This window comes from Schistocerca serialis, chromosome 11, assembly GCF_023864345.2.
Source record: "Schistocerca serialis cubense isolate TAMUIC-IGC-003099 chromosome 11, iqSchSeri2.2, whole genome shotgun sequence".
NCBI lineage: Eukaryota > Metazoa > Arthropoda > Insecta > Orthoptera > Acrididae > Schistocerca > Schistocerca serialis.
The window spans coordinates 60,423,986-60,436,076 of NC_064648.1; the positions used below are offsets into that span (position 1 = coordinate 60,423,986).

General features: G+C 41.5%; 1 protein-coding gene across 1 annotated transcript in view; it reads left to right on the forward strand.

Moving 5' to 3' along the window:
• Nucleotides 1-592: 592 nt before the first annotated feature.
• Nucleotides 593-12,091, forward strand: part of LOC126426439 (poly [ADP-ribose] polymerase tankyrase-like) — a 44,958-nt gene continuing 33,459 nt past the window's right edge. The window contains exon 1 of the mRNA XM_050088355.1: nt 593-1,166. Within this exon, the coding sequence (XP_049944312.1) occupies nt 601-1,166 (566 nt within the window). The 5' untranslated portion in view covers nt 593-600. The remainder of the gene's footprint in view (nt 1,167-12,091) is intronic.

Here is a 12,091-nt window from a genome sequence, read left to right on the forward strand (position 1 = left end):
CTCCCACCTACTTGCCATAGTACTTGCAGTGGACCCTGATGCAGTTTGGAATTCCTGTGTGATGGTCTGAATACATGCCTGCCTATAACACATTAGGACCCTCTTCAACTGTAGGTGGTTTCTGTCAGTCAGCAGATGAGGTCGGCCTGTAAGCTTTGGTGCTGTACGTGTCCCTTCACGTTTCTACTTCACTATCACATCGGAAACAGTGGACGTAGGGATGTTTAGGAGTGTGGAAATCTCGCGTGCAGACGTATGACACGAGTGACACCCAATCACCAGACAACGTTCGAAGTCGATGAGTTCTGCGGAGCACCCCAGTCTGGTTTCTCAAGATGTCTAATGACTACTGAGGTCGCTAATACCGGGTACCTGGCAGTAGGTGGCAGCACAATGCATCTAACATGAAAACGCATGTTTTTAGGGGTGTCCGGATATTTTTGATCACGTAGTGTACCACGGTGTTGCAGTTGACTTGTTACGAACAGCTTTTACTAGTTTTCGCCGCAAACAAGTCTGCACAAGCATCGTAAAGGTCTTGCGGGTGGTGCAGAAGGGAGAAGGGCTGCTCACCGGCGCTGTGTTTCAGGTTTATCTACAATGGCGGCAGTTAAAGGCGTTCAAGTGGCTGGCGCCGTGGACCTGGGTGCCCTTCTCGACGCGGGGGAAGGTGCCGTCGTCACCCTGGTGGCGGGCGAGACGCAGCTCGCGGCCCACCGCGCTGTCCTGGCCGCCAGGAGCCCCGTGTTCCAGGCAATGTTCCAGCATGACACGCTGGAAGCCAGCAGCGGAAGGGTCAGCATTACAGACGTGGAGGGTGAAGTGATGAGGCAGGTGCTGTCCTACATGTACACCCTGCAGACCCCCCAGCTGTCCGGCACGGCACGACACCTGCTGGCTGCAGCCGACAAGTACGGCCTGTCAGCCCTGAAGGATGCCTGTGAGCAGCAGGTGGCGGCTCAGCTGACCACTGAGAACGCAGCGGCCGCAGCTGTGCTGGCAGTGAGGCACTCGTGTCCGAAGCTTACAGCGGCCGCCATCGCCTTCATAAAGGCCCACAACTTCCAGGTGTTGGCCACGCAGGGCTGGGCCGACGCCATGTGCAGCCACCCTCAAGAACTGATCGAAGTGAGTCGGCTGCTCGCTGATCCACCAGCGGAAATCAGGTAAGCACCAGACAAGCCATTCCTTTGAGCTTCCCATCTCTACATGATTTTCTTTTTGGTTGCCAAGCCTATATAGTTTCCCAGTGAGTTTCCTTTGACGTGTGTGTGTGCTGTAATACACACCATCATTGATGGACATTTACTAACAGCTTACAGTGTTTATACTGAATTTTCATAAGAGCCTCTACGAATCTGCAAAACTGAATTCTGTTTATTAGCAGTCAAGTTATCTAAGAAAACAACATGGCAGATTGAAATTTTTCATGGACTCATAAACTGTTTGGGCTTTTAAGGGGACCCACACCCTGCCTATCTAACCCATGTTAATTTAGGCAAGTATCTGAGCCATTTCTGATAAAAACTATTTGGTGCAGAACATTAATATTTCTACTGTATGTTGCATGATGCTAATAGAGTCAACTGTGCTAAAATCTACTTTATCCATTTTATAGTTTTTAAGGAATACTTTTTTAAATTTATTAACAAAAAATAATAAGTTTTTTCTGCAGAAAATATTTTTTTCTGAACTTCATAATGGGGGAATATTAATGATTGTGGTACCAGAGGTGGCTTTTTATGTTATGCAGAGTCTCGGAAAATTAAATTGATTCGTCTATGATAGTTTCTGATATAATGGGGCCTAATTTACTGAAAATTTTAGTTTTCAAGAAATTGACTTTAAAGAAAAAACTTTTGAAATACAGTTAATTAAAAGTGTCCTGCTGCATATGATGGCCCTTCTTTGGCCTCTAGTAGGTCTTCCAGCTTCTTTTCCACCTTCCTGGATGTTTATCTTGCTTTCTTGGCCATATCAGATGCAGACCTGTCTGCGTCGGCTATCCTCATTTTATCGCAATGTTGCAGCCCAGTGATCATACTTTCACCAAGATTAATTCCCAGCTTTTTCAGTACCCAACACTTTCCACTATTACCACAATTGAATGTAATAACAGCATCATGAACTCCAAGTTTCATTGTATGCACACCTACAAATACAGTTTTAGCAAGCTGGTTCCAAATTATGCTGCTGAAACATTCATTTGGGTTCTATGTCTGCCCACGCAGACATTTCCTTAGAAGGTCAGCATGAGCCAAATCTCCGAAAATAGGTTTAATTGCTGTAATAACAGCAGCAGGATGAGAATGCTGGCGAGAATAAGATTCTTCAGTTGCCTGAACGCTATAGTATTTGCACCACGAATTTTCTCCTGATGGACACAATCCATGACATGGCTTATCATCAGTAGAGGACTTATGGAAGAATATGGCCCAAACGTCTCTCTTCATTGCCTCCAAATTCTCTTTATTTCTCCTGATTGCCTGCTCATAGTGTACCTGCAAGTTTTCTATTTCAGTTTTAGATAACCGACCCTGTCCGGTCAGTAATTTTCCATCTTCTAATTTTTTTCCTCTCATATCAACAGTTAGTTTTCTCAGCTTTGTTCTCAAACGTTTTTGAAGATGGCCTACATATTCTATTTTGCTAATAATGGCATATCTATATGGCTTAGAGTTCACCACATTGTTGTATGCCTTGCTGTCACCATCGCCCAAATATTGGTGTACCGTGCGCCTCTTGTTTCTACGGAGCGATGAAATATTTTTTGTATTCCATGAATTTCCATACCACCACTTGTTCCTGTAAAATTAGCCACACAGTTGTGTTCTTAATGTTCATTGACTTTCCAACATTTGCAATATTTAGACATTTTCTCAACATCTAACACTTTACCAGTGTCTACACTCGTGGCAGTCACTACTCCATTCAGAAAAGTATGTCCTCTTTTCTGCCAACTTACATCAACTGCAACTGTAGTACCCATACATCCACCATTTTCTTCCACTGCTTCCCTAGCAGCCATTTTCATGCTTTCCTCACTGACCTCACATACAGCTTTCTCTAATATTGCAGCCAGTTTTTCAAATTTATTTGGTAGTTGATGTAAGTTCGTCACTGCACAAAATGTTCTCCCTCCAGCCATGCCCTTGCCAGTGGATCGTAAGGCATAAACTAATCTAGTATTGATTTCATAAGGGCGACTTGCATCTGGTTTTGAAGAACTCATAAATGAAATGACAGCTGAGCATTTAGTGCAAATTAAATCCAAAGCAATTGCTAGGCCTTTTCTCCCACTTGCACCCTTACAAATTTTCATACTCTGTGACTCACCACACTGTCTACATTGAACAAATTTAGAAATTACATCTGATAATATTCTCAAATTTATAATAATGTTACTGCACCCCTTGTCACTTACAGCAAATTCGTTGTAACTCTCTTGAAATGGTGAGAGCGTCTTTGATGATGCACTTGTTGAATAATTACAATTAGAAACATCGTTGCCAGGCGACATAACCTCTTGTAAAGAAAGCTTTCTAAACTTGTTTCCTCTAAATTGTCGTTTCTTGAAAATGCCTTTAAGTTTCGTCATCTTCAACAAATACAACAAAACACACGTAAACAGGCAATGCAAAGGTAAGTATAACATCTACTCGCAATCACACATGAACAAAACTAACCCCGTGTTTGAAGGCGTGTTGTTTACAAACAGCAGGAACAAAAGAATACCGACTGTTGCATTCCAAGGATAGCCAACACACTCGGGCATAAAAAAAATCCCTAACATGCAATACGGGATACAAAGATTTAAAATGTTTGCTGAAATGTTGGTGACAGAAAAGTGGGCATGGCACATAGACACATGTGGTAGGAAAATGCTCTTTAAAGGCTTGAAAAACTTTTTTTTCAGCAAAATCATTTTCAGAGTACTTAAATAAAGCCTTAATACATTGAAATATGATGAAAACCGAAAATCAATTTTTTTCGACCTGAACTGTGGTGTGGTCCCCTTAAACAATCCGAGCTCATTTGCAGTCATTAGGTATGTTACACTGCTTGTCTACAGCAAATCGATATTTAACTTTTGGCATCAAGCCATTGAACCAATGATGTGTTGATGGTGTACTTAGCTTGTGTCATTCTTGCTGTGCACACAAAGATGTTCCGCATTGTACACAAACAGACACAGTGATGTGTGCAGTTTGCAGCTAGGCAGGCGAGAGCTATACCTTCTTCTGAATGATGTATGGATGACAGTGCATTTCTTTAAGAAATGTAGTCTCAAGTAGTTAAGTTGCACTGCTGTTGCTGCTGAAAATAAGATATGTATAAATGATGTTACGCTACAAGAATATGAGGAATAAGTATATCACTCTTTACCGACACCAGGAACATTGTAGTATGCTGCAACACACTTTAAGGAGGCAAGAGATATATCGACATTATTCAACATTTCATACTGCCATGCAGTAAATCATGACTTGGCGAAACTGTTAGATTTACTAAAGCCTCCCAGTGTTATAACATCATCCCCGCAATCCTATCTCACAGTAAGCATTATGTGGCACCTACACTGTGGAGCTGACACATGTATGGCTGCACACCTCAGCAGCCTGACCTGACAGTGCCAGCTTTCACGAGTCTCTCATGAGATACTGGCACAAGTAGGGAGCCTTGCATTAGTATTGATGATCGCACTGCAGGACACTAAAACTCAACGTCTGACAAGCATAAGACACTCGCCGGTGCCTGGACTAGAATAACAAACCCGTTTCTAATGACGTCACTGTTGTCAGGACATTAAACACCAATCTCCTACTCCCCATCAAATAACAAAGAACCATTCAAGCGCCTCTGTAACTGGTCACTCCTGAACGTGTGAATGGATTGGTGGTGTCATATGAAGGGCGTATTTCAATAGTGGTACAAGTCCATTTTTGTTCATATTGAGATACAGAGTACTAAAGTTAAATGAGCGCTGAAAAATCTGCAGTTGAGATACCAGAAATATTCAAGCATATGGCTTCTTGCTAAAGATGAACCTTACTTTCTGTTTGTTGGCTCATTAATTTCAGAAGCATTATAGACAGAAAAGTGGAGGTAATGGACTTGTCCCACTACTGACATAAGCCCTTCATATAGGCTACAGAGGAAGGCTAGTGGATGTAAAACATAAAAATTAGAGCATATACAAGGGCTATGCCGAAAGTTTCTAGCAGAATGTGTGAAAAAAATTTTATTTGCAGAAAAACGTTTACAACTTTTCAAAATACTCTCCATTAGCATGTATACATTTTTCCATTCTCTGAAACCACTTACAAAATGTGTCAGTCCAAGCTTCTTTTGGGATGTCACTTAGTGCGCTCTTGTACACTGACATGGCCTCTTCAGCTGATGATAACCGCTGCCCTCGAATTTTTTGCTTAGTCTTAGGGAACAGAAAGAAGGCACAGGGGGGGTCAGGTCAGGTGAATAGAGGGGATGGGGTACCACTCGCACTTTTTCCTTCTCCAGAAAGTCCATCGTTCTGGCAGCACAGATGCATTGTCGTGATGCAACAGAAGGTGCCCACTCTTGGACTTTGGATGCTGTGACTTCCATGTGGCGATGAGTTTTGGAAGACAATCGTTCACGTACCATTCAGCATTGACTGTACGACGTGTGTCCGAGGTCACAGAGGTGAGATGCCCGATCTTTGTGAAAAAAGTTGCCACCATCTTTTTCCCAGAGCTCCGACTTCGTCGAACTTTTGTGGGTGGTTCCTCCCCTGGAAAGCACCACACAGAAGACTGTCTCTTCGTTTCAGGGTCGTAATGGTAGACCCACGTTTCATCACCTGTGACGATATTGTAGGTGTCTTGGGACTTCCCTCCATTGAATTTTTCGAGCATGAAACGACACCAGTCCACTCTCGCCTCCTTTTGGCTTTCTGTTATGGAATGTGGAACCCAACGGGCACATCTCCTAGTAAGGCCTAAGTGACTATGAACGACGGTCTGTGCTGCTGTTGATCCAATATTTAGGGTCCCTTCAATTTCGCAAAATGTAAGATGTGGATCTTCATTGATCATTTTCCTCACAGCATCAATGTTTTCAGGAGTCACAGCTGCTGCTGGCCGACCAGAACGAGGTTCATCTTCAATTGACTGCCGATCCCTCGAAAACTCGCGAAACCAATTTCTAACTGTGGTCCTAGAAGGGGAAGCTTCACCAAAAACACACAGCCTAGAAGAATGGCATTCTTTGCCACTTAAACCCTTTTTATAATCGTAAAAAATCAAGGCGTGAAAGTCGCGGCGCGACAGCTCCGTCCTGCACCGTCTCTGACTCAGCACTGCCTGTGCTTTCTTACCGCGCTGTAGGGGTATCACCGCTAGCCAGGTTAAATTGGAAATAACGCACAGAAAATGTTGTGGGGATGGCTAACCGAAGACTGCGTTTCACTGGCAGGACACTTAGAAAATCTAACAGATCTACTAGGGAAACTGCCCACATTACACTTTTAGAATACTGCTGCGTGGTGTGGGATCCTTATCAGATAGAATTGACGGAACACATGGAAAAAGTTCAAAGAAGTGCAGCACGTTTTGTATTATGGCGAAATAGGGGAGAGATTGTAGTTGAAATGATACAGTATTTAGGGTGCACATCATTAAAACAAAGCCGTTTTTCGTTGCGGCGGGATCTTCTCACGAAATTCAATCACCAACTTTCTCCTCCGAATGTGAAAATATTTTGATGACGCCGACCTACGTAGGGAGAAACAATCACCATGATAAAATTGTGGAAATAGGAGCTCGCACGGAAAGATATAGGTGTTCGTTCTTTCCGCGCACGATACGAGATTGGAATAATAGCCACTTAAATGTGATTTGCAGAGTATCCACGTAGATGTAGATGTAGAGCGCTTATGTATTGTTCACATAGGGAGCGTGAGGACAATATGAGAGTAATTACCGCAGGCACAGAGGCATTAAGACAATCATTATTGCCGCACTCCATGCTGAATGGAACAGGGAGAAACCCTAATAAATTGTACAATGAGACGTACCCTCTGCCGTACACGTCACGATAGTTTGCAGAGTATCCATGTAGATGCAGATGTAGATTCTGAGCCTTCCCTTCGCATTCCTAGCCACCTGAGTCCAACAGTAGCTCAGAATATTTGTTGTACTTAGGTATACTTCCTTGTACAACATGCAAAAAGGGACCATGTACAGTGACTGACAGTCTGTACTGCATTCTGGAGGAGATAGTATCAGATCTCTAACCTTTCTTGTTTGAAGTTGTCTATTGCGTTATTAAAGGACATTAAGCGAATTCCACCAAGTTTCCTACTACTCTTGCACAGCATGTGACCGTCCACATCCCATGTATTGGAGTCACTAATAAATCTCCAACCTACTTACTACTGATGAGAAGTGTAGATCCAACAATCCTTTGTTACATACTGTTTCGTAGGTACCTACGTTTCATTCAAGTCTAGTCACTTTCTTTCGAATACATTCAAATAATGTACAGTAGTAGTGGGCTACTTGCCAAACTATAAACAGTCTCTTTGAGATAACATTGCGCAGATAATATGGCACCGGCTAGGCTTCTTTTACTTCTACTTTTAGCCTCTGTTGCAGTTTTCTCAATCTCAGCCTCTCTGGTTCAACGTAATTTGGAAGCAGAAGACATTAACTAAGATTTCCACTGCGCCGGGGCTCGAACCTATCTCTTCTTGCTTATTAGGCACAAATGCTAACAATTACGCCACCGCAGCACTAGGTACCATACTGGTTAGCAGTTCTTCCTAATAAGCAAGAAGTCGCGCGTTCGAGTCCCGGCTGCGGCACAAATTTTAATTCACCTCGTCTGCTTCTATCATTATCGCAGATAAAGAGGAGACTTAAAATGTCTCAGGAGAACTTTAAATATAAGTAATTTACTATGAAAATTAATGTGTGAAAGTGAAATATATCTCCACTGCTGCCTTTGAATAAATCGTAATAGTGAAACGTTACACATAGATGTAGTTCCATATGCTTCAATCAAAGTAACCTTTGGAAACGCTCTTGATAATTTTTGTACAATACTTATTTTAATTCCTAACCTTTACCTTCTTCATCCACTTGGGATGCACACACTACCGCCTGGTAGTTCTGCATCTGCTCATGATAACATCAACATACCATAAAACTTCTCATGCACCTCTCCTGCATTTCCATCTCAAGCTTCTGTACTAAATTAATACCCCCACAACAACACGTTATGTTGCCATAAATCTCTCTCTCTCTCTCTCTCTCTCTCTCTCTCACACACACACACACACACACACACACACACACACACACACACACACCAATGATTATTATTCAGCTTCCAGACATTAGGTAGCATGCTATCTCCTCACAGGCAGAATACATAGCTAGCTGACTTTAATTATTACATTTATAGAATAAAGTTTTCTTGAGTCTTCATAGAAATGAACTTAGTCATTTTCTTATGTAGACTCTTTGTCATAATTTCCACTAACATCGACTGCTCCATTCAACAGCTGCTTTTCCATTCCAAATCTCGTAAGTACGAATACCGACTACACCAGAGTACCCCACTAAATAAAATTTTTAATTTTGCTGAAATGACAACGTTTGATCAAATTCCACGTTTTAGCACATTTTTTCATTGATTCTCTTTACTGATCTTCCTCACACACTAACCAACACTGCAATCAGACAATGCGTAATGTTCGCCTATTGAGTTAGTGCTTCTTGCCCTTATGTATAAACTCTATTTATTGAATAATATTTAAATTTCTGTCTTAATAGTTTTATGACAGTCAAATATCGTATTGCCTTAGCTCCATTCTGTCGTGAATCCTCACCTTTTTGCACGGCACCTTCTCCGAATTACCTTTCCTGCCATGTTCAAAACTTGTTGTCCTCCTGTGTACTGTCTGTGCTTCGTATAGCCCTGTCCGTGACCCATGAGCAACGAACACTTTGAACGCAATTTCATGATCATATGTTTAGATTTTTTTGAGTCATCAATCTTCTGACTGGTTTGATCCTGCCCGCCACGAACTCATCTCCCATGCCAACCTATTCATCTCAGAGAAGCAGCCGCGACCTATGGCCTCAATTATTTGCTGGATGTATTTCAATATCTGCCTCCATCTACATTTTTGGCCCTCTACAGTTCCCTCTAGTACCATGGAACACATTCCATGACGTCTTAACAGATGTCGTATCATCCTATATTTTCTTCTTGTCAGTGTTTTCCAGATATTCCATTCCTCTCCAATTCTGCACAGAGCCTTCTCATTCCTTACCTTATCTATCCACCTAATTTTCAACATTCGTCTGTAGCACCACATCTCAAATGCTTCGATTCTCTTCTGTTGGTTTTCCCACAGTCCATGTTTCACTGCCATACAATGCTGTGATTTAAACGTATATTCTCAGAAACATTTTCATCAAATTGAAGCCTATGTTTGATACTAATAGACCTCTTGGCCAGGAATGCTCTTTTTACTAGTTTGTTTTTGTTGTTCTGCTTGCTCCTTCCTTCATTGGTTATTTTGCTGCCTAAGTAGTAGAATTCTTTAACTTCATCTACTTCGTGATCATCAATCCTTATGTTAAGTTTCTCGGTGTTCTCATTTCTGACACTGCCATTACTTTCGTCTTTCTTCGATTTACTCCCAGTCCGTTTTCTCTAACCATTAGACTGTTCACACCATTTAGCAGATCATCTAATTCTTCTTCACTTTCACTCAAAATAACAATGTCATCAGCGAATCATATCATTGACATCCTTTCACCCGGATTTTCAATTCCACCCCTGAATGTTTCTTTTATTTCCATCATTACTTCTTCGAAGTACAGTTTGAACATTATCGGCGAAAGACTATATCCTCTTTTTAATCCGATCACTTATTTCTTGGTTGTATACTCTTATTATAACCTTTTGGTTCTTGTACGAATTGTATATTACATGTCTCTTTCGATAGCTTAGCCCTGTTTTTCTCAGAATTTTGAACATCTTGCACCATTTACATTGTCGACCGCCTTTTTCAAGTCATAAAATTCTATGAATGTGTCTTGATTTTTCTTTAGTCCCGCTTCCATTATCAACCCCGATGCCAGAATTGCCTCTCTGGGGCCTTTACCATCCTAAAGCCAAACTAAGAGTCATCTTACGCATCCTCAATTTTATTTTCCATTGTTATGTATCTGAATCTTGTAAGTAACATTGATGAATGAGATTTTAAGCTGACTGTGCCATAATTCCCGCACTTATCAGCTCTTGCAGTTTTCGGAACTGTGATGATATTTTTTTCGAAAGTCAGATGGCATGTCGTCAGACTCATACATTCTAGACACCAACGTGAAACGTCGTTTGATGCTACTTTCCCAATGATTTTAGAATTTCTGATGGAATGTTATCTATTTTTTGTGCCTTATTTGATCTTAAGTCCTCCAAAGCTCTCTTAAATTCTGATTCTCATATTGGATCCCCCATCTCTTCTAAATCGACTCCTGTTTCTTCTTCTATCACATCAGACAAATCTTCCCCCTGATACAGGCCTTCAATGTGTTCTGTTTTTTACACATATCCGTTCTCTCCTCTGCGTTGCACTCTCAAAGGTACCACCTTTGCTTTCAGTTTCACGGAAGACTGTTTTCACTTTCCTATATGCTGAGTCAGTTCTTCCAACAATCATTTCTTTTTCGATTTCTTCACATTTTTCATGAAGCCATTTCCTCTTAGCTTCCCTGCACTTCCTGTTTATTCCATTCCTCAGCGACTTGTATTTCTGTATCACTGAATTTCCATAAACAATATTCACTTCCTTATTTCGTCAGTCAACTGAAGTATTTCTTCTGTTACCCATGGTTTCTTCCCAGTTCCCTTCGTTGTATCTATATTTTTCTTTCCAACTTCTGTGATTGCTCTTTTTAGACATGTCCATTCCTCTTCAACTGTACTGGCTACTGAACTATTCCTTACTGCTGTATCTATAGCCCGAGAGAACTTCAGGCGTATCTCGTCATTCCTTAGTACTTCCCTATCCCATTTCTTTCATATTGATTCTTCCTGACTAATCACTTAAACTTCCGCCTACTCTTCACTACATTGTGATTTGAGTCTATACCAGATCCTGGGTAAGCCTTATAATCCAGTATCTGATTTTGGAACCTCTTTCTGACCATGATGTATTCTAACTGAAATATTCCAGTATCATTCGGCCTTCTCCAAATATACCTTCTCCTCTTGTGATTCTTGAACAGAATATTCGCTATTACTAGATGAAACACAACTCACTTAGTCTTTCTCCTTCTCATTCCTTGTCCCAAGCCCACATTCTCCTGTAAAACTTTCTTCTACTCCTTCCCTAGAACTGCATTCCAATTATCCTTGACTATTAGACTTTCATCTCCCTTTATGTACCGTATTATCTTTCCAATATCCTCATATATACTCTATAGCTCTTGAGGATGTGACATCTGCATGTATATTTGAACTATGGTTGTCGGTGTTGGTTTGCTGTCGATTCTGATAAGAATAGACCTATCACTGGACTGTTCTCAGGAAACACTCTCTGCCCCACCATCGTATTCATAACAAATCCTAGTCCCATTTTACCATTTGCGGTGCTGTTGATATTACCCTATATTGATCTGATCAGAAATCCTTGTCCTTTCCATTTCACTTCACTGATCCCTACTGTACCTAGCTCAAGCCTTTGCATTTCCCTCTTCAGATTTTCAAGCTTCCCTACCACTTTAAAGCTTCTGAGATTCCACCCCCTCACTCGTAGAACGTTTCCATCCGTTGGTTATTCATGTCTTTTCTCATGATCAGCTTCCCGTTGGCAGTCCCCTCCAGAAGATCCAAATGGGGGACTTTTCTGGAATCTCCTGCCAGTGGAGAGATCATCATGAAAATTTTTCAGTTACAGGCCACATGTCCTGTGGATACACATTGTGTGTCCTTACTGAAGAGATTTCCGTTGCCGTCTCCATCCTCAGACCGTTGATCATTGCTGATTCTTCCTCCTTTAGGGACAGTTTCCCACCTTAACCTCTATTTGCTT